Source organism: Rhododendron vialii, chromosome 4a, assembly GCF_030253575.1.
Source record: "Rhododendron vialii isolate Sample 1 chromosome 4a, ASM3025357v1".
NCBI lineage: Eukaryota > Viridiplantae > Streptophyta > Magnoliopsida > Ericales > Ericaceae > Rhododendron > Rhododendron vialii.
Genome location: NC_080560.1, coordinates 619884 through 647720, shown reverse-complemented (window position 1 = coordinate 647720; position 27837 = coordinate 619884). Strand labels below are relative to the sequence as shown.

Sequence of the window (27837 nt, the reverse complement as noted above, 5' to 3'; positions counted from 1 at the left end):
GTCTCCCAATTCTTTAGAAAATATCCAAAAAAAAATGCCAATCGAAAAACACCTCCTATTTAGTTATAATGTCAACTTTAAAGTTCATAATTAGTCAATATACCCGCAAGCAAATTGAACTTCCCTTCATCATAAGCAAGAAGTGTATCTATGGAAAACAGAGATCACTGTACACCTTTGCTACGCAACCAGACAGATGAGTGCTGGGGGCCACCAGGCGAATCAAGATTCAAGCCCGTCCAAAGTAAATTTCGAAGCGCGTGAATAACAACACCGCTCCCTCCCATCACCATCACAAAACCAAACCCCACATCACAATAACAACACACACACACACGCTCTTTGAATGAAGAAAACACAAACAGAGATTCCAGTCATATCTTCCAGGTAACGGAGAAGAAGAAGAAGAACTCTCTTCTAACCACCCTAAACAAACAATCTAAACACGTTAGGTTTGTTTTCACCAGTAGATCAGCAGCTCAGAGTTAGCACCATATGAGATACTCCCACAAAAAGAAAAAAGAAAAAAAGAGACCGTTCAAACAGACTCCCTCGGCTTATGTACATTCAAATAAGCTAAAGATCTGCAAAAAACACAAAAAGGGAAAAAAGAAATGGAAATAAGCCTCACCACCATCGGTATTGCCTCCTCTGAAATACTACTAACAAAACTGAAATCATAACAGCGACTTCTAACCGATAACGCATTGATTTGATTGGATTTGATCAAGCTCGATCCACAGTCCGGTTCCTGAAATTACTCTGTTGCCCTCCCCTGTTTCCGACTCCGTTGCCTCCACCGGGGCCAACTTCTCTCTTCTGTTGAGAAGAGAACAGCTGGAACCCGAACACGCTCGACTTCGAAGACCCCCGGAGCGAACAAACCGGAACGTTGAGAACCGGAGTCACCCTGACGTTAGAAGAATACGATCTCTCCATTCCCCTGTGCTTGAATCTAGGCCCTCCGTTTAAGCTACTCGGACTGCTCGAACTCCGTTCTAAACCCTGGAACACGATCTTTCCCGACGAGTTCATCCGTGGACTATCCACGGACACGCCGCGTGCTGCGGCCGCGGTTGTTGCCGCCGAGTCCGGTGCTCTGCGCATGGGGCTCCGTCCGATTCTCGTGGGGTTTTCGGACGAAAGTGCTTTGTGCTTCACCAGTCTCACTCTAGGCGGATTATTAGAGTTTAGATTGGGGTTCTTGGGGCACATGTTGATGCTAGGCTTTTCGGAGTCGAGCGAGAGACGGGGGAGGTCGTCGTGCTCGTGACCGGAGGAAGAAGAGGAAAGAGACAAGCGAGATGATATGGAAATGGTTTCGATGTCCGAGTCTTTTAGCAAAGGAAGGCTCAGAGAGGAATCGATGGAGGATTTTCTGTGGAGAAAGTTTTTGAAAGACTTGGAGTTGTGACTGGTGTGAGAGGGCAAGGAAGACGACATCGTCCTGTTGCCGTCTTGCTTGTTAGCATTGGCGTTCAAGTAGAGTTTCTTAAGGCCAAGCAGTTCCTTCCACCGACTCGAACACCTCGGTGCTTTCGGGGAGAACAAGTACGGATCCGGCATGGAGGAAACGTCAGATCTCCGGTGAGATTTAATCGTTTCCGGAGAACTGATCTCCGTCGTCGCCGGCGGTGGGATCATGGAGAGGTGCAGAGGCATGAGCTTCCCGTCGGAGAAGAGCTCGTCGGCGGGAAGCATTGTGACCGGATCTTCGAGTCTGAACTCGAAATCGCCAAAGTCCTTGGTGAAAACCTCTGGATCTGGATCTGACGGAGGTTCAGTGGAAGCACCTTGGTGATTTATCTCTGGAAAGGGAGGTGGAGGCTTTGGTCCGGTGAGCTTGGATTCATCGGTGTGGTCTCGGCTGAATGAGATTCTACTAGGGGTCAGCCAAGGGTAAGTAGCTGGACAGTCCAAAAAGGTATCCGGTGACATTCCGATGTTGTTCACGCACGCTGATGCCATCTCCGGCCAAATAATAATGCTACAGTACTACAACAGTAAATGACTTGCTAATTGCTATTTCTTCTTATTTTGAGCTCAAAATGGGTTTCTACAGATGCCCAAATCACATAGCCGGTAAATGCTGATCTTTGGGAGATCTAGAGAGAGAGAGAGAGAGAGAGAGAGAGTTGTTGTTCCCGCTTTGGTAGGGTTTGGAAGTTGGGTGTATTTTGTTTGTAGTGGCAGTAGAGAGAGGGAGGTATAGTATGGGGGCTGGGGGAGGAGCTGTGTGTAAATATGAACAGCTAGCTAATAATACAGCCAGCGGGTCCTCCTCCTCCGCATTTGGACGAGTAGAAAATTGACAGCTGTGAAATGGGGTCAAAGATGGGCAACGTGGCTGCCTCTAACTGCATTCATCCAAAGGCTGATGAGTTACGTGTGAGTACGTTGGTTTTTGCCATGACATTAGATGATCCTTCTCCGAAGTCTCCTGGTCCTGGTTGGTTGGTTCATCTGTTTACGAAACCCCTTTCCAACGGAGAGATGCTACATACACTACTATCCATCCACTACACTATCCACTATATTTTTTGTGGAGCTTATTCTGGGTCTCAAAAAAATATAGAAAAATGTCCATAAATTTTAGAATATTATTTTGTGGAGCCTTGTAAAAAATTAGCTCCAACGGATATCGGTAAGCATTATTTCTTGATTTGTTCTACGAATCAAGAAATAATACTTATCGATATTTGTTGGAGTTGATTTTTTACAGGGCCCCATAATATATTATTTTAAAATTTATGAACATTTTTCATTATTTTTTTGAAATCCGAGATGGGCCTTACAAAAAATGTAGTGGATGGTGTAGTGGTTGGAGATAATTTCAGTATTTTTCAGTATTTGACTTATTGTTTCGAACGTGGTACAGTAATTACCAAAGCCAATTTCAACGTGGTAATTTCAGGTATGGATTTTGCATTCCAAAAAAATAAAGAAAAAGTAAGTGATTTTCAAACTCTTCTTTTTTATAGTATATCTCCACACCTTCTTTTTGATTTTAAACAAAAATAAATAAATAAATACACTTTCGACACTAAAAAAAAAAAAAAAGTATAGATATCAAAAAGTAGAATATGAATATCACTCCCCCCAAAAAAATCTAGAAACGCAATCGTAGAGTTAAGCTACGGAAATGATCATTCAATAATCATAATAAAACTTAACAATATCTATCTCCACATTAGTTATTTTTGCATCCCTAACAAAAAAATATTCACAATACACAATACACATTTGTCCAGTCGCAAACGAGTTTCAGTTATGCACCAAACCACACCAAATTATTCGTCTCGATGAGACAATTCCAATGTGCAGTGTTTTTTAGTTTTGAGTTTGGTTATTAGTAAAAGTTGTTAAGTTTGGTTGTAGAATGGGTGAATATTGTTTATTTGCCAAAAAACTTGTAACTTTACTTATTACAATGTAGAGTATTTTTTCAAACTATTGTTAAATTTACTTCTCCACACTCATTTGCTTATTGCAATGGGATGTTTTAAGACTTGCAAATATTGAAACATGCTAACAAGGCCAGTGGGCTGATTTACATACTCCGTAAGTCCGTATTATACAAGGATGAAGATTTTGGCTCATCGCGATGACCCAAGTGGGTTCTTGAGAGCAAGTATACCAGTGTAGAGGTAAATTATCCGGTGAACAGTTCCAATCCTATTTTAGCTATCAATTTTTTCCTTCACAACTACACCAAGACAATCCATTTTACCTATCATCTATTAAAATATTATTTTTTTTCTTTTTTCAATATTAAAAATAAAGAAAGGAGAAAGGAGGAAGAGGAAGGAGAGAGAAAATAAACAATAAAAAAAGAAAAGATTATAAATAGTGCTTAGGTAAAAGTAACTAAGAACTATTCCCAAATGAGTTTTACCTCTTCATTTATCTAATCTAGTGCAAAAAAGTTTTTGTGATTTTTCTATGCAAATAGAGAAAAAATTATTTTACATTGTTTGATATACTTGCTCTGAGCGATGCAAAAGAAAATCGTTTATCTTTTTTTGACGATTCAAGATGTTTAATTGTCCGTCCTAGTATTTTTGTTTTTCATCCAAAACATCAAGTTGATTGAATATACTATATATATATATATATACACACACACACTCCGGATCCCCTAAGGGATCTCGGACGGATTGATTGGTGAGGGATCGGGTCGTGAGCCGTTGGATCTCATCCAACGGTTGGGATTTTAAAAAGGAATTCGCGGATCCTAAGGCGCCCAAATTGAACCCGGGTCGAACACGGTTTCGGGTTACAACAAAACCCAAGTTCTTCTCATTTCCTTGGTAGCGTTCAAACAGAGAAGAGAGAGAGAGAGAGAGAAGAGAAACGACGAAGAGGAGAAGAACGAAGACATAGCAAATCCGCGAATTTCTTCCAAATCAAACCACATAGAGAGAGAGAGAGAGAGAGAGAGAGAGAGAGAGAGATACGTGTATTCGTGAAACCCTAATTAGTGAATCGCACAGATCTTAAAAAGACATAACAGATTCAAGAGATTCAAACACAGAGAGAGAGACCTTGGTGGTGGTGGTCGTAGTGTTCAGATCGATCTGCTACGTCTTCGTTTTTCTTCCTCGTTCTTCTCCTCTTCGTCGTTTCTCTTCTCTCTCTCTCTCTTCTCCATTTGAACGCTACCGAGGAAATGAGAAGAACTTGGGTTTTGTTGTAACCCGAAACCGTGTTCGACCCGGGTTTAATTTGGGCGCCTAGGATCCGCGAATTCCTTTTTAAAATTGGATATCCAACGGCTCACGGCCCAATCCCGCACCAATCACTCCGTCCGAGATCCCTTAGGGGATCCGGAGTGTGTGTGTGTGTGTGTGTGTGTATATACAGAGTCCGGATTTGATGAGGGATCAATCCCTTACGGTCTTACGGTGCGGGACTCCTCTTTTCCGATCGAATTGCGACGATCCGAGCAGCTCAAAGCGTGCAGAACGTGATTTTAAGGGTACCCGCGAGAAATTAGCAAAAAAAATGATCGGGAAGGGCTTGATTCGAGTAGTTTTTTACTAAACCGTTCAATAAAAAACTGTTCGGATCAAGTTCTTTCCGATCATTTTTTTTGCTGATTTCTCGTAGTTACCCTTAAAATCACGTTCTGGTCACTTTGAGCGGCTCGGATCGTCGCAATTCGATCGGAAAAAGGGAGTCCCGCACGGTAGCACCGTGCGAGATCCCTCATTAGATCCGGACTGTATATATATATATATATATAAACTTATTCAAATCATCTCTGAGGAGTCGCAAATAGTTCATTTCTCCAGTAACAAATATGTTTCAGTCAGATAGATATCGATATTTGATCAATATATTTTTTTTACTTTGAACAATAGATGATGTCGGACCGCTTTTCCACCATTTATCTTTAAATCAATTTGTGGTAGGAAGGGTTTCAATTAAGTCTTTTATGGCATTCAACATCGCACCCGCAAATTTGTTTTTAAAGCGGGTTGCATGGAGTGACATTGTGTAACAAAATCCATGGGGGGCACTCCGGGTCCAACAATCCCTCCCTCACGATGACGCTTCCGTGACTCGAACCCATGACTTCCTTGCTTTGATACCACTTGTAATACCCGTCCCGGATATTTCGGTATTTTAATTACTTTTAATTGAATTATGGTTTAAATCGTAAACAGTAGAACTTGCGAAGGTCCTGTGTGTGATTTGTGGTTGGAATATAAGTTAGCAATTGGTTTCGCTTGCACACGATAATTACTTTATAGGTTTACAAATATCGTGGGGGAGATATTTCTCCCCATTCGTATCCCTTGTACGTAAAGAGAGAGAGAGAGAGAGAGAGATAGAGAGAGAGAGAGAGAAGGAGAAGAAGGAAAAAAAACCTAGGTGCAGGGCTGTTCTTCACGAAATTATTCAAGGTACCTAGAAAGTTTGTTAATTTCTGGTATTTTTACTGAAGGTTCATTAGTCCGTCTATTATATCGTGTTAAATTTTGAGAATTTTCTGAAAAGTTTAGAAAAAGATAAAAATCATAAACCTAACTTTGCTCAAGATCCTATTTTTTAGCAGACAGCTTACAGAGCTGTGTCTTTCATCAATTTTTTTATAATTAAACTATCCTTTTGGTTATGAGTCCGTATGAGTCTGAAAGATTGATAAATTGTTGATATTTTGGCGTTAGAATTACTGAAAAGAATTAAGTATTCGATTTGTAATGAATTTTCGAACACATATTATTCTGCTGGAAATTGTGCTTCGCTGCACAGAATTTTTGAGTTTGGAGGTGTTTTTGACTAGGTTCCTTTATTGTGAAAAATCTGAGAAAAATTAGAGATAAACTTTGAGATGTTGTTATGATCTCTACCAAATTTCAGGTCATTTTGTTTTATGGTCTAAGTTTGAAGGATTTTACAAGTTGGTGTGTCCCTATTGAATTTTGTATTTGCTGCACTGACACATTTTGGAAAAATGGTCATATCTTTTAACTCGAGTATCGGGTTTAAGCACGGATTTTTGATTCTAAAACTAGACTCGTATGTCTTTTGGAATATGTGAGGGTTGTGGCTTAGTTTGTAGTAGGTTAAATCAGTTTTTGATTTGAAATTGATAGACGTGCAGAATCTATGATTTTGGACAGGTTATTGTATAACTTTGGACGGACATAACTTTATCGTTCGGACTCCGTTTTTAACAAATTTTATATCAAAATTAATGTACCGAAAGTCTACTTTCTAATGGTGGTGGTCTCGTGATCTGGTTTTAACCCTATAATAAGTTATAGGCAGAATACGACAGTCTGTTCGTAGATTTTAAACCAAATGTAGAGGTTATATGGTATTTGAGTGCTACGTTTGTTTAGAGACACTTCTAAACCTTTGAGATGGACATGCTAGAATGCGTTAAGCATCTTTAATCTATTTTTGGTGTTATAGATTGTTGTTAGGAGTTGGTTTTGACGTTTAAGTGTTCAATAAATTGATATGGTTAACTTGTGGTTGGGTGTCAAGCCGGTCAATTGGGAGGTGCTAAAACCGTAAGTTTAGCGTATCTCGATCGATACAAAGGTGAGTGTGTTTGATATGGTTCTCCTCAATATAATATTGTTGTGGTGGTGAGTATATATCTTGCTAATTGTAGTTAGCTTTTGATATGATTATCTTTTATGAAATATTGTTACGGTGGTGAGTGTATATCTTGCTAATCGTAGTTAGCTTTCGATGTGATTATCTTTTATGAGATATTGTTGTGATGGTGAGTGGATACCTTACTAATCGTAGTTAACTTTTGATATGATTATTTTTATGAGATGTTGCTATAGTGGTGGGTGTATATCATGCTAACAGATGATTTAGCTATTGATATCCATGCATGATGATTTGTATGCTTAGAGGTTATATATCATGCTAACCGAGATTTAGTTATTGATATGCATGTTGTGGTGTGTTGATTGTATCCGTTTAAGGATTGTGGAGTGAGTCACACCATATCGTGGGCCGTGCTGTCTAATTAACGATGAATGAGAATATGATGTGCGAGACACAATACCTTGGGTACATGGGATGTGGCAGACGTGTCACTGTACGTGATGTGATTACATTCATATTATTGTGCATTGATTATTATTACTCAGTTGAGTGGATATGTTGGTTATAACTGTTGTATACATTCAAGTATTTTAGTTACATTGGTGAAGTGTATTTATGTTGACGTTCCTTCTGGTATTGTGGTATTATATTGAGTATTTCTATATCTCACATACTCTGGCTTTCCTTTTTGGTCTGTCAGGTTGCAGGTTGCTTAGAGTGGATCCACTACTGGTCGTCGTGTTGAGGTGTTTTGCTAGCGTCAGGTGGGATTTTGGTTGCGTTGTTGTGGAGTGCCTTAGCTGATACAGAACTTTACTTGTAAGGAGTTATAGCTAAGGATAGTTAAAGTTTTTAAATTGTACGGGTTGTAATTATTTTTGGTCGATGATTAGAGTTCTATTTGAGGTTAGCTTTGGACGTTGTGAATGGTCTAGTTGTTTTAGATGGTGGATGATGAAATTGGTTTGTTCAAGTTGTAAGTAAGTCATCGGTGGATGTGTTGAAGTATAGAATTTTTAAAGTACTATAATGCAGATGTTGTTTCTTGGTTGTGCGAGGTTAAAGTTGGTTGGTCAATACGTTGACTCATTTTTATGTTAAGGTGATAAGTCTTCCGCTAGGTGTTTAGTTCTGACAGGTTGTGAGGTGTGATTTGGTCTTCTGTGTGGAATGCCACGTGGTCGCGCCGACTCGGGCCCACTTTGGGTGCCGTTTGCGGGGCGGGGCGGGGCGTGACACCACTTGTCGGACCGCTTTTCCACAATCTCTTCTAAAACCAATTTGTGGTAGGAAGGGTTTTAGTTAAATCTTTTATGACATTCGACATCGCACTCCACAAGTCTGTTTTTAGAGCGGTCGCAGGGAGTGATATTATGTAACCAAATTCATAGGACACTCCAGGCCCAATTGATGATAAATTCAAGTCCCAAATAATGGTTCGAGTGGTTAAATAGAACCATGATATATACAAGTTTCATTTTGAATCACATGAAGAATTGTCGCGTGAGAACCGGTTTATAGGATAATGGTATTAAAACAGTAACACTATCACCAACCCTAATTAATGTATTTTAGTAGTAGTAGTTTGCTTCCATTTATGCTTAGGAAATTAATTAAATCTACCCATATTCCACCTTCCAAACTTTAGCAATTACTCCGTACGTAGTATCATGAACATGGGGAAAAGGAATTTAAAACAGGCCGGCCCAAAGAAGTTTAATGTTGGAGCTTGTTCCAGGGAAGAACGGGCTAAGATAGGAAAAGGCACCGGCCCAATCAGGAGTCCCAAGCCCATCCAGGTCAGGTTTTAGAGCCTGGAAACCCTAGACCATTATATCGCAAACAAACTCCCGCTATCACAGTCGCAATAGCATCCGGTTTCATCTGGAGAGTTCCTAGGATCAAAGGAGAGAGAATCGAAGCAGGTCCGAGTCGCGATGAGGGCTAAGGTTAGCGCCCTATTTCGATTGTTCGGTTCAATTTCGTACGCTGTTTGAATGCAAGGAAAAATGAATATCCATTCGTGTATTTATTACTCCAATGGTTTTGTTCTTCCATTTGTTAAGTCTTGTATAAAGGGGAATCATCGTTTTGTTAAATCTTTTTTTTTTTGAATTTTAGTTCATACACTTTTTGTGTGGGATTTTGAGCGCATATTCGGCCACTTGGTACATTTGTTTGGTGCTTTTAAATTATGGAGTAGTGTGTATGTAGGTCATGTTTCCATCTAAATCGCTGTTACATTTTTGTGATTATGAGATTGCAAATTAGGTGTTCTATTGGTTTGCCCCAACCCCCCCTCCCCCCCCCCCCCCCTTCCCAGATTGGAGTGTATCTTGTTATTTCGAAATGGAAATCTTGATAAGCAAATGTTTATGTGTGCTGGCCTGGTCTTTTGTTTTAGACTTTATTAATGTTGTGATTAGAAGGGTTTGCACGATGCCATTGTTTTGTGTACTCATAGGATTATTATACTTCAAAGCAAATTGGCTCTGAATATTCTTATTTGTACAAGTTATCGCATTTTCGGGTAGATTTAAGTTCTTGCATTTCTGGGTAAATGCTGTTTCGACTAAATAACGGCGAGTATTATGCTACTGTCTGCCATGTATAGTTGTATTGACTTGTAGTCTATGCTATGGAGAAAATGTGGCAATTGATTCCACAGTTAACAGGGTTGACTACCTGTGTTTTTGTTTTTAATGCCAATTGTAAATTTGTAATGGAGGCCCCCTACATAGATGCCAACGCGGTTTGGAATTCCTCATTCCCCAGAAGTTTCTTTGTGCAGAGTAGTTGTGTTTTAAAAGTAGTTGGTGATCTCTAGTTTCATTTTGTGGAAACTTGACCAGTTGTCACTTACTCCTTGTAGTGGAAGAAGAAGCGCATGAGGAGGTTGAAGAGGAAGCGCCGAAAGATGAGACAAAGGTCCGAGTAGACATTTCAACAAGATTGCTCTCCTGATGTGACTCCATCTTCATCACCTACTGGCAGGTGGTGTGGGGGACTAGGAAGGGGAGCGTGCATTGTCTAGTGCAATTCCTATGTCAGTGTCATGTTTTGGTAAGAGTTCAGGATTTATTGTTTTTTGGTCAACTTTTGTCTTGTTTTGGTGTTTCTTCTGCAACTTAGTGACCTGTGGTACCTGTAGAAGATAAATTACCTTTATTCGGAATATGTATTGATTTTTTTAAAAGGATTTATGCAACTGGTGAAGTTTTGCTCAAAGTGTTTGCTTTGAAGTGTGCATCCCTTAGTTTTTTTGTATTCGGCTTATGCAATTTCCTGGGTACTTTCTAGTTCTTCATCATGTTAATACATTTGCCTGCGTTGAAATATGTCCTACGTTACTACTCATTGTTGCTACATTGATCATTTCCGTTAGAACCTCTAATCAAGCCCGAGCAGCAAAGCAAATTGACTATGTTCTAAGGTTGCAGTAATGCTCTTTGCAACTTTGTTGTGTGCATCTTGCCAAACTTGTGGACTGATATTTTAACCACTCACTGGTAGTATACTGGAATTTGTACATCGAGATACATAAAGAAATTGGGAGTACTGGAAGTTGCTGTCAAATACGGAGATCAACTTCAACCGTGATGCCAAATTTGATGTGGCATTCCAATTGTCATAAATGGCCTCCAAAAAATGCTCCAACCATGATGTCAAAAGTGAAATACAGTCAAATTCTTGTTGGCAGTTGGCTTGAAACTTTTACATGTTAAATTTGAAGGCAAATGAGAGTAAATAGTTGTAAAATGCTACTATGTATTGGACCTTTGTTTCGAGATTCAATTAATTAAAAAGGAAAAAATTGACACTTGGGTTGGAGAGAGTATTTTTTGAATGCCAATCTGAAGATTGGCAATTCCCAAGAGAAATAAGATCGAGAAGCTAAAGTATTTTGATGACCGACTCTAGTTCATTAACAAAGAGAAAGTCTACATACACAACTCTCAAACCACATTCTGTGAAATCCTACTCAAGAATTCAAGATGAGTGAATCTACCTCTTTACTCTTTTGAGGCAACCTCTTTTTTTTTTTTTTTGAAAGGCGAAAAGCAAAGATTTTATTGATAACCAAGATCGTTTCAATAGAATGGAGTGGGAAAGAAAGGCGTCACAACAAACGAATGACATTCCAACTATGTTGGCACTCCATAGGTTCGACAATCATATGCCAACCCGAGTTCAAAAGATACCCCAATTGGCAAGATTTCAATAGCACAGATGAAAACTTACACCACCCAAACAGATAGTGCATCTAAACAGATAGCGCATGATATAGTTCAAACACCCGGAAAAAAAAAATGAAAAAAAACAGCCAAGAGACAGATTACATTATCCTTTCCTCTTTTTGGACATAAATCAAAATTGGCGACTGCAACCCTCAGTTCGCACTTGAATCAGAGAGGAAATATGACTGATATTCCTCCAAGAAAATCAACAGAAGCTTGGAAAACCATATTGAAATCCAAAAGGCTGATTTGTCTACGAATTTTGCAGCAGCAGCAGCACATGAGACCAAAGGCAGGTTTTCCTTCAAAATGTAGCAGCAATTCCCATAGTGATTTAAGAATAAGCAATATCAATGAGCGACCCTTCAAAATGTGGTAGCAACAGATCCTAAAATGATACAAGTGAGAAGCCGTAATGGATGATAAAGGCTGATAATCCTTCAGATACGTAGCACATATGGATGAAAGTCATGGTGAAGGCCTAATCCATGACAGAAACAACCCATAGTGTTAGAGATGAAGCCAACAATGACAGCCACAAACCCAACTATATAAAGCAAAAGATGATAGCACAGACACCCAACCCCAAGAGAACTCAGACCCTGAAGCACGGACACCAGTTGGAAATGAAAGACTCAAACTCCAACCCCCGACACCTAGTAAGATGAGGAGACTCCAAACGCAACCCAAGAGAAAAACCAGACCCAAAAAGACTCCAAACACCAGATGAGCTCCCCCCCGGGAAACAAACAACCAGTGTGCCTCCCAAACTCAACCAACATAGGAACCTAACCTGATACACCACCCAAACTGACTCACCAAAGAAGCATGTTACACAAAAACATATATTAGAGCCTCCAAAGATATGACACTAGACTTAACCAGACAAGAGAAGAAAAGAATATAGATGGACATAAAGAAAAAAGAAAAACACAGACGCAAGGGAAGCACATCCACAACCTGGGACTTGGGAGAATAGAATGAAAACATTCATCAAACTGCAACTCGTTCCTTTGCCACCTTCAAAAGGTTTGACTTCTCAGTAAAATCTGAAATATTGTGCGCTGGCCTTCATTTCTTTTGCACCTCATACAACCGAGATCTCTCTTTTATTAGTTTGTTATTACTCACAAATCTCGGGTCCTGTTTGCTTTCCACCGTGTTAATTCCTTGCATTTCACTATGTAAATTCCATTGAATATCTATAATGAAAACCCCTCAAGATCATGTTGGATGACAAACCTCTCCAATGTATTCTTACTTATGACTTCCCTCGAATGCAACTCATTTAAAACATACAGTGCGAGCTCCTTTTCTTCTTCTCCAATAATGCCTTCCACCAAAAAGACAAAAGTTAACGGAGTAGGAATATGCCCTTTTTCAATCATCTTCTCATAAATCCCCAATGCCAAATCTGTTCTTCGAGCTCTTCCTAAACCAAAGATAAGGGAGTTAAAATTGTCAACATCAGGCTCGTAATTGTATTCTTCCAGGATCGTGAGTATCTCCATGGCCTCGTTTAGCATTCCTTGCATGCACAGTCCTTTGAGTAAAAAGGAATACACAAAAGGATCAGGAGTAAATCCACACTTCGTCATGTAGTACAGAAGCTGTAATGCGGGATAAGAGTTTCCTTTCTTACACAAGCTTGAAATGACACCTTTGTAAGAGACCTGTTTGGTACTCAAGCTATCAATTATGGAGAAAGCCTCTTGTGCCTTCCCTTCATCACAAAGCACAGCAATGGCATTATATGTTCCTTCGTTGGGATAGCAACGGCGAGAAAACAACTTGTAAAGAAAGCTAATTACAACATTGACTTTCCCCTCTTAGCTAAGAAACAATTGGATTGTAGGTGGCAGCAGTGGGCTTGAATGGACCACCAAACATTTCATCCAACAACTCCAGAGCATGATCTGTTCGGCCATGACAACTGAGTGAACTGATTAGGATATTATATGTAATCACCGATGGAGAGCGAACCTCACCTACCATTTCTGCAATAAGCCCATTTGCCTCTTCCCACCGCCCTTCCCTTTAACAAAATATTATAGCTCATTGTATTGGGAATAAGCCCCTTAGGGCCTGTACATCAATGTAGCTATATGTGATAAATTAGGTAAAATACCTAACCAAACCCACAAAAATCAATTGCAGCAGAATAGCAAAACCGGAAGGTAAAATACCTTTGGTGGAATTGCTCGGGGAAACTACCGAGGAACTGTTCATAGCTATACATTAATTTAGTTTTTTTTTTCTCTCTCTCCCCCTCATCTCTCTTTCTTCCTCTCTAGTTTACTGTTCATAGTATACTTTATATTATTTTATAAAAATAGAGACAATAATAGAGAGGATTGGTGTGGGGTTGAGAGAGATTTGAATAGGTAAAAAAAAAAGTGGATTATTGGGTAGGTAAAATACATTTGGTTGGTGTACATGCTCTTAGATGGCAAACCCCTAAATAAATTGACCCCGCACAACCCATTTAACAAATTATTGTAACTAAACAAATTAAATGTTCCACCCATGGCAATTATCCCATCCATGAGTTTCATTGCTTCATCTACGCCTCTATGCTTATAAGTAACTTCTACCAAGTATGAGTAAGTGCATGCATTTGGGACCAATCCCTTCTGCATCAATCTGTCTACAAATTGGACGGCCTGATTCAAATTTCCCCGTGCACAACTCCCTTTAATAAAAGCATTGTAAGTATCAATATTGGTTGGGTACCCTAATTCCTCCATTTGCTTCACTATCTGCATCGCGTGCCTAACAATCCTTCTCTTACGCAAATGACCCACAAACATAGAATATGTATACGCGTCCGGTGGACAACCTGACCGAACCATCATCTCCATCACTCTAGCCGCTCTTTGGGTTCTGCCGCAGCTGCATAGATCATGCAACAGTTGAGTGGTTTGATCGAAATCAGGCTTGTAGTCCTTCCCAACCATGTATTCCATATACAGAAACGCATCATTAAGGTTTATACCCCTAGTTCTAGAGTCAATCTCGCCACACCTCCAATTGGGCAGTTGGAATACAGTTTCCTCTGGGGAAATTGTCCTCTATGTAGACGTAGTAGCTGCTAAAACTCTAGAGAAACCCTTGTTGAGTGAAATGGAATGGAGTTTTGAGATGTGGGAAAAGAACCCATGTGGTTTTCTTGCATTTTCTGAACATGGGTTCGTTATAGGGGGCACAGAAGTCAACAGGGCTGCCATGAATCCAAGAAAATAAATGGGGTCTTGAAAGAAAAATGGGAAATTCAAGATCCCGCTGTTTATGGGTTAATAAGTGGTTGAATAACAAGCAGATACGAGCTAAGAGTGATATACAACTGCAGACAAATGAAACAATAAGCTGAACTTTCAACATGAAAAAAATCTTTCAAGGAAATGGTTCAAAGGAACAACCTAGCAAGAGAGAGAAAGTGATGGGAATTAGGAGTAGATTCTTTACACTAGGAATTTTCGGTTCTTGGTTCAGCTACAACAAAGGTATTTCGCTTGAAATTTTGTCAGTAATTTGCGAAGGCACTGGAGGGCCATCCATTTCTTAATCCACAAGCGTACAGTTCTGTCCACAACTCCGACCTCTTGATATCTCCAGAGACACAAAAAAATCGACCCATGCAATGATCAATTTACCCGTTTCTATCGAGGGTTAAATATCTACTTGCCCCTTTAACTATTCATTTTTGGAAAATTCTAAAATCAGCCCATTGGGCTGACGATAATAGGTGTGTGAATGTGTATTAAAGGATGTAAAAAGTGCACAGAAATACGTGTTTTTCTTGTCTTTTAGTGTGTTTATCGTCAGCCCAGTGGGCTGACAATAGCAAGACCGTTCATTTTTTTATTTACTTCATCCTTTAACTATCAATTGAACCTTTTTTCCTTTTTACCTACCAAACCGTTAGCCACTTCATCCAATTACTCACTTCCATCCAATTCATGGACGGTAAACACAACTCGTAACTCCAAAATGTGGTTTTGGAGCCAAAAGAGGGATAATCTGAACATTCCATCTGAAACCCTAAAATTGAGTCCGTAGAAACACCTTCAACACTATCTAATCTCAAAACCTACAACTTGTATCATCGCTAATTGGGGTCGCCAACTCGATCAAGAACGATGACTTCGATGTAGGGTTCGTTTGGAACACCTTTAAGTGGCCTCGCTGGTGCCTGAGAAGAGTACCGACAACTTGAGGACCGATCTAAACCTGGAATTGCTATGGCTTGCAGATTCCTTCTTTGTGATGATGATGATGAAATAAATGGTTCTGGTCCTTCTGAAATTGGCTCCTTTTTATGAGCCTTCTCTTCCTTTGTGTATCTTCTGCAGTTTTCTTTGAGGGCTTTATCAGATTTGGAGTTGCTTGTTCTTCTTCATTGGTAACCTTTGTTGTCCTCATAGCTCTTTGCCATGTATGTCTTTCTTCCGTGAAAGCAAATCAAAGGGAAGGCAACTCCTTGAGGAGAGAGAGTGGATTCTGGATTTAGTTTTTTCATTGGGTTTGTAGGATTTAGATCCCTTCATTTTTGCCATCCATGAATTGGATGGAAGTGGGTAATTGGATGTAATGACTAACGGTTTGGTAGTTAAAGGGGGAAGAAGGTTCAATTGATAATTGGAGAATGAAGTAAACAAAAATTGAATAATTGAAGGAGCAACTAGATATTTAACCCTTTCTATCAACATAGCCACAGAAGGCAAAATTATTAGGTGTTGGTTGCTCCCAACTACTCCATAAGGGTAGTTACTAGTTTCCACTGAACAATAAAGTGTGGATAACTTTTAGCACTTTTTTTTTTATTCGTTAAACTTAATCTACTCTATATCTTAAAGAACTTGGGAAGGGGTTTGAGTGCTTACGTGAATCGAATCTTGCTCATGTGCATAAGAAAATAAGAGAGGCATCAACTGCATTTCACTTCACTTGCCAAGTAGACAAAGTTGTTTTTATTGGACTAAGGTCCCGTTTTTGAAAGGAAAATAATTACTTATTTTTTAAGAAGACAATTTCAAACTCTAAAAATTATATGCTTACGCAAATAATTTTTCTATCAATATGTATCTTATTTAATAGATCTCATTGAGATTTTTTATACGGTGCAAAAAAAATTGAAAAAATATTTTTCATTTACATTATTTTTTAATTTGAAAATTTGAAATAAGTATTTATTTTTTAAGAAAGTTTTTTAGAACAGGGCCTAAAAGTTGTAGCATCTTCACATCTTACTCAAATTTTAGTAATAATCACCCAAAATACCACCCCACTCCACTCCACTCCACTCTTTACTCAAACCAAACTCATTTTACTTAAATTCCTTACCAAATTTGGTTTAAACCAAATCCTTACTTAAATTTTGAAGGCTATTTTCTCTTCCCTCAAATTTTTAACTATGCCATTAATGAAACCTTTACTCAAATTTATAATTAGATTTGCATTTGCTCATTGGATTGCTTCATATCAAATGAAGCTTTTACTCAATTTGAGTAAAAATTTGAGTTAGGGGTGAAAATGCTCTTAGAAAGTACTAAAAATTTTCTACAATTTATCGTCAGATAAATAGAGAGAGATAGAAAAAATTTATTGAGAACCGTGCGCATGAATTTTGAGACACAAAACGAACAAGCCAAAAAAGTGTAATGGAAACAAAACATCTAAAGATTATAAGATGTAATAAAAAACATAGTAGAAACGGGGCCTAAATGCTCTTAGAGCACTACCACATGATGTTACATGAGCCTCATCCATCACAGATAAGACTGGGTTCGATCATCAATTGTTATTTATACACAAATGTGTCATAGAAAAAACTCTCGTAGCGGTGATAGAAAAAACTCTTGGAACACCGCTACGCGGTGACCGAGGAATACTGAATAATCACTCCCGAAAAGGGCAAGGGAGGAAGTAATTAGATCTTGTAATAACGAGGTTTTCGAGTTATAATCTGTACAGAAAGGACTTTGTTATTGTCAGATTCTGGCAGCAACCAGACGAACAACCGACTTAGCCACTCCCGGGCCAGAGACCCATCAAAAGGGCGTATGTATATTCTCGAACAGATTCTCGAAATCTAAATAAATACAGTGGGATTTTTATATTTGCAAAGTAAAGCCCGCGAAATAGAAACTGAAAATAACAAGAAAGATGATGAAGAAGAAATCACAATCGTCATCGAAGCAAGGTGCAGAGAAAAACCACGGCAACAGCGACCACACCTTTATCCTGCATCATCAGCGCCTTTACCATGCTTTCAGCCTCGGTCTCAGGTATTAGGAAAAAAAAAAACCCACATCTTGGAATTTTAAAGTAGATTACTTTATTTGATCTTTCTATTTAGCACAATCTTTTTATTTTCCTGTTGTTTATTCACGAGTGAGTGATGTTGAACTTTAGAGATTTAGGTAATTGTTTGTTCTTGTTCAAGTAGAGTAGTATAGGGCACCTATGGGCTCTATGTAAGAAAGCTGACTCTCTCTGGGTTGAGGGGGTACATACTTGCATTATAAAAGATAAAAAGTTTGTGGGGAATGGATGTTCCCCAGGATGCTTGATGGACAAGGAGAACAAAAAGAAAGGTTTTGGGGCTAAAGGATATTGGTCAGCCTATTGTACAGATTTGGGAATGGTCTCTCTATGTTCTTATGGTTTGATAACTGGCATTCTCTTGGGCCTCTTTACAAAAGGTTTGGGGAGGAAGTGGTCTATGATGCAGGTCAATCTTTACAAGTGTGGGTCTCCTCTATGTTTTTCCAAGGGCAATGGAGATGGCCCAGGGCTAGAAATAGAATCATTCGGAGTATTGTGGCCCAAACCTCTGATACCCTCATCCCTAACTCTGATGTTGAGGACTCAGTGATATGGCTGCCTAGTCCTTACTGGTTCCTATTCTATTCGGTCCACATGGGAAGCTGTGAGGACCAAATATCTTGAGAAGCAATGGACTAAGGTTGTGTGGTTTAAAAGGAATGTCCCCAGGTGGGCATTTATCCTATGGTTGGCCTTTCAGCGAAGATTAAGTACAAAGGGTAGGATTGCTAGTTGGGGGATATCTGGGGAATTGGACTGCCGTTGTGCTCTGTGGTGATTGAATCCCATTAACATCTGTTCTTCGAACGCCCTTTCTCTAGTCTGTGTGGCAGGAAGTTTGGAGTAGATCTTTTAGAGATGGAATCAGCTACAAGTTGTCTGAGATTATGGATGGCTTGTGTAGCATGTGACAAGAGATAATTTTAGGTGCAGAGTGCTCAAAGGCTGCCTGGCTGCTACTGTGTATTCTATTTGGAGGGAGAGAAACCGTAGTCTTTCAACATAGAGCTCTACCTGTTAACCAAGTTGCTCAGGGGACTGTTATTTCTATCAGAGCCTTCCTTAGCTCCTCTAAGGGGGTCAAACACTCCTTGGTTAACAGATTGCTATGCACATCTTGGGATCTTTCTGGAAGTGTGTTGCGTTGAAGCGGTTGTGTTTTCTTTTGTTGATGTAATGCTCTAGTCTGCTGTTCTTTTTTTGGTTGCAAGTAGAAACAGGTTTTGATGTATAGCCAGGGCTATCTCCCTGGTATTGTTTGTTGATTTGTTTGAGCTTTATAAAAGCATGTACTTATTAAAAAAAGAAAAGAAAAGTAGCATAGGGCTAAAGGGTAATTGAAATGTCTTAAACCCCCATCGTCGAATTTAGTTACTGCATTTCATCTTGTCATTTATCACTGTCTTGTTTTTTCTTAATGTTTTTTTAAGTGTGATTGATCTTGTGCTTGACTTGTCAATGGCTTTCTTTAGAAATACGTGATTGCGTATGTCAATTAAGGTGAAATTCTCTTCTGAGGAGAAAAGAAGTTAGACATTTTCTTGGCTGTCTGTTCTTGTTCTAGCAGACTTGTAGAGGGCCAAAATTGTGCCAGCACTTTTCAATTTGCCCTTTGTGTGTGCTTCTGATGCTCTGGACTATAAATGAAGGAAGCATGGTAATGTGCACATAAATTGATTTGAGTATCTAGGCCTACCCTCTTTGATGCCTTTCGGCTTAGATTTGGGGGCATGGTTCCGCAGCAAAACGTTCCTTTAGCTCCCCAGTTCTTGGAGATACAAGGGGGCTACTGTTTCAGTAGTATCTTGAGAGCAGTCACTTTGTGCATATATTTCCAAAGGATGGGTCGTCTCCAATCCTCCCGCACCCATACCCCCAGTGATTGGGGACTAGATGGGTTCTGTTGTTGTACTTTTTGGTTTGCCCTCAGGTTACACCCCAATCTCGGAGAATAAATTACTACATTTGGTTTCGTATTATCATTATCTGGCTTTTTCATGTTGTTTTCTTATGCGTGAATGATCTACGACTTGAACTGGCAATGGTTGTGTAAATTGTGGTTTTGTGCGTGTTTTTAGTTCAATTTCTTGTCTTGGGAGGAAAGGAGGTAGAGAATTAGGTAACTGTTTGTTGTTGTTCTAGTGGAATTGTAGAGGGCTTAAGGGTAACTGAGATGCCTTAGAATCCTCAACACTTCTGCAGTATTGTTGCTGCACTTGGATTTGATCAGCTACTCAGTTTCCCATATAGCATAGAGATAGGAGGGGGAAAGATCACAGTCCTAACTTCAAGGTGCAAAACCCAAAACCCATAAGAACCTATACTGTATGAATCATGCCAAAAGGACATTGCAAGTCAGTTACCGTCTTGGACAGAACCAATCAGCAAAGCTAAAATTTGAACAAGGGCATTATTATTTTCTGTCAGGGCTTTGTAGTATCCTGGTTGCTGGTAGAATATTCCAACTTGTAAAGGTTAGATCTTTATTGTGTGCTTCCTAATTTTTGACTTTTGTATTAACTATAAACAGATCCTATGGTGATAAAGGAAGGAAATGGCATTCTTCAGACATTGAGATACATAGACTTGTACTTCGCTCGATTTATGCATTTCTTGATTGTATTTCCGCTGAGACATTAAAACATCCACTTGTAAAGGTATGTTTTAATATCCATGTTAAGAAATATTTAGAAACATGTAAAATGATGTGCTTTATACCCTGTGTGCTTCTGTGTTATCGTCTCATTTTATTTCTAAGAAGCCATTTGAGGAACTTGATAGTCTCCTTTGGTCCTCTTTCTATTGCATATTTTCCTATCTTGTTAGGAGAACCATTCTAGCCATTGGGTGGTAAGCGTGGAAATTTGGAAGTGTTGGTAAGACTAGCATTGCCAGTCACAGGTTTTTAGCTTTTATCTGTTTTGCATTTCATCCGAAATAGAGCAAGTGCGATTGTTGTAGTTCTGTGCTATATTGCATGGTTTTCAAAACTGTAAGCTTGTTAAAATCAAGGCTTGTGCTTGACATGGTTCATTGAGTGTTATCTTTTTCTTGATAGAAGCTGCGCGTGCGGGGGGTTGGGGGGTTATGGAACTCTGTATAGATTAAGCTTTTTGCTCCCTTAAAAGCTTATGCTGCAATTGGACTTGGAGTAGTGGACCATAAAAAGATGGAGTGACTGATTCATTTTACTCGCATTTGCACATCACCATGGATCAAAACCTATCAGCATGGATCAAAACCTATCAGCAACGTAATTTTAAATTGTCCAAGGGGTAGAAAGTCAGCTGATACTTGTTATTTGTTAGGCTTTATCCTAGAATCTGTGTTAGTTTTCTGGCATTACGGGGGTATTTGCTGCGAACTTATGATTTTTTCCACCTTGGAAGTTGTACCAACTTTTATGCTGCCCCTTCCACTTCCTGCTTGGCCATCTGATTTTCAAGAAGCTCCATCTTGATGCTTTTGGACTTCTGCTTTTTGATAATCAGCTTTTACCAGAAGTTCAGCAACAAACCAACAGCCACTATTTATTATTTGAGTCTAAATAACTACCTGTTTGTATAGAGACATGAAATTGGTTTGTATACTTCTGCATGTAGATACTACTCAAGTACTCGTGGGCTATACTTATTCTGATTGTTTGCTTTGGTTGTTTCCTTCATTTTTAGGAGTCGATTGGCGATATGGTTGGGGCATTGGAAGGCATTCTTCAATTCAGAAATGAAGCCACATTGAGCTTGTTATCAGATGTGGCCTTAAAGATGGTCAATATTGTACCCACTTTAGTTATGCAATCTTATGTATTAGATCTTGTTCGACCTTTAACAACGTTGTTAACTTCCCACCACTTGCAAGCTGCTGTTTCTTGTGCAACTGCTTTGGAGTTGATCATCTCGAACCTTAATAGTAAAATAGAGGGAGAAGTTTGGAAAATCATGAAAAAGACTGACACAGTGATTCACATTGTCAACAACATACGAGGTTTCTCAAACGGAACTGCACCCATTGAATATTACCTGAAGATGGTTTCTCTCTTGAGTAAGATATTGCGGAAGTGGCAACCCTCGAGGTTTCTTGTATGGAATGATGCCAAGTTGATGGAAGTTTTGGGGGTCATAAGTCTCGATCCTGATGTTTCAGTCAAATTTGCAGTTTTACAATTGTATTCTGCTTTAGGTAGTCATATTTTGCGGTTAACTTCTCACCTTATTCTGCTACACTTCTTTTTTCTGGTTATGTATTGAACTTAAAAGGGTTCCGATTTCAAAATTGTCAGCTTTATGCGGTAATGGAGCTCAAAAGCTTCTAGAAAATGCGGAAACAGTTCTACCTATAATGGTGCAGTGCATGGACAGGTCAAATTCTATTTCTGTTCAGCTGGAGGGATTTGAACTTGCTCGATGTCTGGCGGTAATATTAGTGACTAACGCCTTTTGATTTGCTCTTTAGATAGTGGTATTTTGTATATATGATATTGCTTATGATTAACTTCTCAGATGAATGAACAAGGGTGTTCAAAAGTGATGGCATTGTGTTGCGTGCCCATCACTAAAGCCATAGTTGAGGGAATGAGAAGTTGGGGGTCCCTTTCTGGAAGGATTCCGCTTTTGTTGACTGAGGTGTGTCGCTTGGCTCTTATCACACGCTGGTCTGGGGAGCACCACAAGTATTTCTGGAAATTTGGAATCGACAAAGTCCTTCTTAAACTACTACTGAACGATTTTCACAAACTATATTCATCTGAACATTGTATAGAGAAGATAGCGGCAGCTGAACTTGGTCTGCGTGAGAATTATCTTCTTGTTCTTAGGCCATTTGTTTGGGATATTCTGGGAGGGCTTGCAGCACACTGTCTAGAAGATTTCAATCCCAATACGCATGGAGATGAATTTTGCATGGACTTCCTCATCATATGTGCGTGGTAAATATTTCATCTCTTACCATCACCCTCGATTAGCCTGATTATTTCTGCAGTCATTATTACAACTTCTTGATTGGTTTTCTAGTCTAACTTATTGGTGCCGATTATATTTAGGATTCTGCTAAGGTGAGAGTAGTGGAAAAAAATCTACCATTTCAATGCACCTTTTGCATTTTTCAAGCACTTAGACATTTATCTATGTATTTATCACGAACTTTTTGTGGGTTTTACACAAAGATGATGACTAACCAACCCGCACTGAGCAGCGGTAAGCATTTCCCTTCTGTTAATGCTACTAACTACTCTTTCTTTTGTGACAGTTTGGCTTTCGTGGATTCAATTCGGCAATTAGGTCAAAGCGATATATCCCATACATTTCAGTATGAATCGGCAACTAGGACGGTTCTTATGATGATCTACTCTCCCTCTTCTTACATTAGATCCAGTACTATATTCTTTCTATATGAAATACTGAAGCCCAATGGCAAGGAGTATCTAAAGCGTTTGTTGGATAAACTAAGTCAGCCCAGAAACAAGCTTGGAATGCTAGATATCCTTCAGTCCGTCATAGATTTGATGAGTTTGACTTGTTACTCAGGTCTGAGTCAATATTGGGATTATATTATTAGACTTCAAGGGATAAATACGTTAGTGGCCTTTGTAAGGTGGTGCATAACCAATAATGTCCACATGAGAAGGGCAAGTGTGGCCCCACATTTGTGTAGTTCTGTTCTTGAGAAGACTTGTTGTTGGGATCATTCAGAAGATTGGGATGGGAATGACATGCCTTTGCTTTTTAGTTTGTGGGGACTATCCGAGTTGATGCACCAATTCACTTGTGTGAAAACTCTTCCGGATGTAGTTTTCGGTCAGGTGGGCTGTAATGAAACTGAATTCGTTGGTTTACTTCAGGGCATATGTAGTGACACTTCTGCCCCTGGACCAAGATGGTATGCTGCATACATTCTGAGTTATATGGGTCGCTATGGATTCCCAAGCAAGATGGGTAAAAGAATTGGGAAAATGCTTGATGACAAGGAATTCGCTGATTTGGTCTTCATTCTCACAGACGAGGAGCCTTTAGCTGTTCATTGCATCATTCTAAAGGTTCGGTGTCCACCCTTATTACCTCGATCAGTTGACAAGTTTTTTGTAAGACAAGATGGGGAGAAGCGTGAAAGGCCAAGGAAAGAAGTTCGACAAAAATCAGATAAAGTAGACCGAAAGGCACTATTGAAGCTGTTGGAATTTGTCTATTCGGGACAAATACAAGTAGGAGAAGAAGTTGTAGACAAATTGAGAGGTATTGCTAGACATTGTGATTTGCAACATCTATTACAAATTCTGTCTAAAGAAAATCCAAAATGGGGCACTCCTTTTCCCACTGTTGATCTTAGCTTTGCTCTTGAGCCAGCCGGACATCATCTCTCGTAAGAGTTTCTCCTTGAAAACCTTTCAAATACTGTTTCCATTTTGTAAGCCTTGTATGATATTTTGGTTTTCTCTTTCCCCTAAGCCATTTACGTTAAACACTAAGAGTTGTATTAGGCAACAATCTAGAGGGCATTCAAGACTCTTTATGTGCCTTGAGCTAACAGTTATCAACGATACTTCTTAGATGCATTTGCGAATGAAATTATAGTGCAAAACTCTCAGAACTTGGTAGTAAATGCAAGCATAATTTGGAGAGCTACAAGACAACCAAATGTTTTGGGTCTTCCAACATAAATGATTTGCAGTATGCATTGTCAACTAATTTACTGCGAAACATCTTCGGTGATCAGCTTCTGATTGATTAGATTGGAGCCAGAGAAACGAGTATGTATGGAACGATAGTGAGGAAAAGTAATGTCGTTTGTACAATATTCTAATGAGAAGAGAAGTTCAGGATTTTGGAGATAAACCATGCAAAGTTGTTTTTAGCGATTCTGGTTAAGCTGTTTGTGTTTTGGAGAATGAGGTTCCTATCCAATCTGTTTTTTCATTTCAGGGACGTTACGTTGGTAGCTGAAGGTTCTGATATAATAGATTGGACTTCCCATACATGCTCTGTATCAATTCCACATATGCATGTTCATCGAGTTATATTGTCATCAAGCAGCACATATTTTCAAGGCATGTTTTGCTCAGGGATGCAAGAAAGGTGCTTTCGCAAAACTACAACTGCATATGTGCGAATGTTCTTGGTTGAAAATTTTATATGAATGAAAGTATTGCCAAAAAGAATTATGACAGTATTTGCAAGCTTTTCTTTTCTTATATGTAGTTTAAGGAGACTCGAACTCTGCCTAGTTCGTGCTTAGAGCCTTATCTTTCTTTCTCAGCTGGTCCAAACCTCGGATAAATGAGTAGGGTTGTGCGTTAGGTAGTTGATAGCCAGCACGTAAAAACCCTATAAGAACTTTATGACATGAATCATGCCTGGAAGATCAACCATGGAAGCTATCTACCTATTAAAGAGATTGGTAGAAAAACACAGAGCAAAGAAGAAGGATCTCCCTATGGTTTTCATAGACTTAGAAAAGGCTTATGATAAGGTGCTTAGAGACATCATATGGTGGATTTTGGAAAGGGAGTGACCAAAGGGTATATCGAGGTGATTAGAGATATGTATGAAGGTACCGTCACTACCATTAGATTACCAATAGGAGAAACGAGTGAATTTCCAATCACTGTAGGATTGCATTAAGGGTCAACCTTGAGCTTGTACCTCTTTGCCTTAGTTATGGATGAATTGACTAGACAATTTCAGGAGGATATCCCATGGTGTATGATGTTTGCAGATGACATTGTCCTCGTAGATGAAACCGCTAGAGGTGTTAATACGAAACTAACAATTTGGAGGGAAGCATTAGAGTCAAAGGGTTTTCGGATAAGTAGGAGTAAAACTGAGTACATGGTGTGCAAGTTTAGTGGTACCAACAATGCGCATGAAGAAAGAGTGATGATCCAAGTTCAGGAGATACCAAAGAGTGATCATTTTAGGTATTTAGGCTCAATTATTAGTAGAGATGGAGAGATTGCCGATGATGTGACCCATAGGATCCAAGTGGGGTGGCTCAAGCGGAGGAGCGCTACTGGTGTATTATGTGACGACAGGGTACCCATAAAATTGAAGGGAAAATTCTATGGAACTGCCATAAGACCAGCGATGCTTTACGGGATAGAATGTTGGCTTATTAAGAAACAACAGGTGAGCAAGATGAGTGTAGCAGAAATGAGAATGTTGAGGTGGATGTATGGTAAGACTAGACGAGACAGGATTAGAAATGAAACGGTTCGTGAGATGGTAGGTGTAGCACCTATAGAGGAGAAATTGAGGGAAAATAGGCTAAGGTGGTTTGAGCATGTCTATCGTAGACTAGGAGATGCAGTAGTTAAGAGAGCAGATATGATAGCTTTGGGTATCAATGCTACGGGGAGGGGTAAATTTAAATTGACATTAGATGCTGTTGTGCGCAAAGATATGAGTATAATGGGTTTGTGTGAACAAGTGGCCCTTGACAAAGCTTAATGGAGGAAAATGATTCATGTAGCCGACCCCAAGTGATTGGGACATAAGGCTCGGTTTGGTTTTAGTTTAAGGAGACTTGAACTTCAGTATCTTTGTTTGGGGGAATCCAATAGATTTAGCGTTTGCACGTAGGGGACTTCCCATGCATTATTATCCATGGATTGTTGAAATTGATACGTGAAAATTCATGGTCTGTGATTTGACGCACTTGCATTTCATTACTGATGCGTGCTAAGCCATTTCATTTCATTTCATTACTAAGGCCTGTTGAGATTTAGAATGTTGAAGAAAGTTAGAAGGATTTATAATGTGGGAGAACCTGGGGATTTTCTCAGTGTTCATGGATTAGGTCTATGGGGAACTTCGATAACTACCCTATTGTCAGTGGCATGCAGGAATAATCATTATTTCCTGTTGTAATGAACTTGTTCTCTAGCTAAATAATATCATCTTTCAGTTTCTTGGACATTTTTCAAAATGTTACTCATGTTAGTTTGGTGGTTCTTTTTTATGGTTACCTTTTTGTATCTTCTAAGATGTGTACTTTATATGCTTGCAGCTGTTCGGAGACCATAATAAAGGCTCCAGTTGGCTGGGAGGCCTTGGTTAAAGTAGTTAAGTGGTTTTATTCTGCTGAACTGCCCAAGCCCATTTCTGGCTGTTTATGGGATAACTTGGATGCAAAGGAGAAGCTTAGTGAAATGTTTCCATATGTTGAACTTTGTTGGCTTGCTGAATATTGGTGCTTGGGAGATGATTTTCATGAATACTGCACACGAGTGGTTATATCTCATTTAGATTCAACCCAAGGTTTATCCGTGAAATTGATCCAAATTGTTGCTAGTTTTCATCAAAAGAAATTAGTAGAAGTTGTAGCAAATTACATGGCACCACTTTACAATCATCTTCGCAAGTCTGGTGAACTTGATGAATTAGATGACGAACTAGTTGATATGATTCGTACAGCCTCTGTTCGCCTTGTTCAAGAGGGTGGTCATTCTCATACTTGATTTGATATATTATAGCTTCATCAATTTTTGGGATGTAGTACAAGGTAGAATGTAGGATTACAGTTGAAATGGTGAGGCACTAAGTGCTTCTTCTTGGTGCATCCTTGTAAATAGTCTTGATAACGGGGGTTATAAGTCTAAACCTCATACGTTATGCTCATGAATATATATTGACAGGTTGTATTGTGGTTAACTTCTGTCTACGGCTGCGTTTCTGTTCAAGATTCTTAAATAAGAAGAGTTAATTACACCACTAATGCTGACTGCACAGACAAAGGAGTACTCATACTCCATATGTAGATGGTTTTGGGACCGCAAAACCACGGGCATGCAGTATGCACGGACAAGCACAGTTCACAAAGATATACACCACATTTCCTTATATTGGTTTTGTGCAATAGTTTTACTCACCATTTATAAAAATACAATGGGAAACTGAATAATTTTACGTTGTAAGAACAAAAATAGGTGCTGTATCTATACAAAAGAGAGTGCAAAAATCAAATTCTGTGTGTTTCACTTTGTCTGCTGGCAGTATAACAAAACAAGCTCCACTGAATTTTGCTAGGCAACTTCAGGCCTTTATACGTTAGTATGGCACCAGAAGTTGCAGTGGTAACTAATTTATTCTACTAACAACAAAATGCAATATAAGCATAGGACAACAAAAGCAAATTATAAGCTACCACATTCTTTTATGGTACTGATATCAGGGTGAAGGAGGCTGAAGAAGTCGGGATCATCACA

At 39.2% G+C, this 27837-nt stretch overlaps 3 protein-coding genes, 2 long non-coding RNA genes and 1 other non-coding gene across 6 annotated transcripts; 4 read left to right on the top strand and 2 right to left on the bottom strand.

Moving 5' to 3' along the window:
* Window positions 1-341: 341 nt before the first annotated feature.
* On the bottom strand, window positions 342-2259 carry LOC131321864 (uncharacterized). The gene has a single exon (XM_058352834.1). It carries the CDS (start codon window positions 1966-1968, stop codon window positions 727-729), a length of 1242 nt encoding a protein of 413 aa, XP_058208817.1. The 5' UTR covers window positions 1969-2259; the 3' UTR covers window positions 342-726.
* A 3592-nt stretch (window positions 2260-5851) lies between these two features.
* LOC131321863 (uncharacterized) lies at window positions 5852-8196 on the top strand. The gene is made up of 2 exons (XR_009198643.1): window positions 5852-5909; window positions 7778-8196. It is a non-coding gene; the product is annotated as an uncharacterized LOC131321863 (long non-coding RNA).
* A 579-nt stretch (window positions 8197-8775) lies between these two features.
* On the top strand, window positions 8776-10305 carry LOC131321862 (uncharacterized). Its single transcript, XR_009198642.1, has 2 exons — window positions 8776-9026; window positions 9950-10305. It is a non-coding gene; the product is annotated as an uncharacterized LOC131321862 (long non-coding RNA).
* Window positions 10306-11148: 843 nt separating this feature from the next.
* Window positions 11149-14934, bottom strand: LOC131321861 (pentatricopeptide repeat-containing protein At1g79080, chloroplastic). The gene is given in 4 exon segments (XM_058352833.1): window positions 11149-13145; window positions 13147-13350; window positions 13352-13400; window positions 13756-14934. Coding segments are annotated over 4 exon segments (1668 nt in total). The 5' UTR covers window positions 14543-14934; the 3' UTR covers window positions 11149-12517.
* Window positions 14935-17156: 2222 nt separating this feature from the next.
* LOC131321859 (BTB/POZ domain-containing protein At1g04390) lies at window positions 17157-27283 on the top strand. Its single transcript, XM_058352827.1, has 8 exons — window positions 17157-17602; window positions 20173-20299; window positions 21314-21821; window positions 21922-22055; window positions 22142-22566; window positions 22887-23996; window positions 24557-24709; window positions 26640-27283. The coding sequence occupies exons 1-8, from the start codon at window positions 17481-17483 to the stop codon at window positions 27088-27090; spliced, it is 3030 nt and encodes a 1009-aa protein (XP_058208810.1). The 5' UTR covers window positions 17157-17480; the 3' UTR covers window positions 27091-27283.
* Window positions 19284-19391, top strand: LOC131324949 (small nucleolar RNA snoR100). Its single transcript, XR_009199530.1, has one exon. It is a non-coding gene; the product is annotated as a small nucleolar RNA snoR100 (small nucleolar RNA).
* Window positions 27284-27837: the final 554 nt, after the last annotated feature.

Bases quoted from the DNA above. Each gene is read 5' to 3' on its own strand.
- LOC131321864 (XM_058352834.1), bottom strand. From the start codon at position 1,968: ATGGCATCAGCGTGCGTGAACAACATCGGAATGTCACCGGATACCTTT.
- LOC131321859 (XM_058352827.1), top strand. From the start codon at position 17,481: ATGATGAAGAAGAAATCACAATCGTCATCGAAGCAAGGTGCAGAGAAA. The intron at 17,603-20,172 runs GTATTAGGAAAA...AACTATAAACAG, and splicing joins GCTTTCAGCCTCGGTCTCAG to ATCCTATGGTGATAAAGGAA. The intron at 22,567-22,886 runs GTAAATATTTCA...CTTTTGTGACAG, and splicing joins TTCCTCATCATATGTGCGTG to TTTGGCTTTCGTGGATTCAA.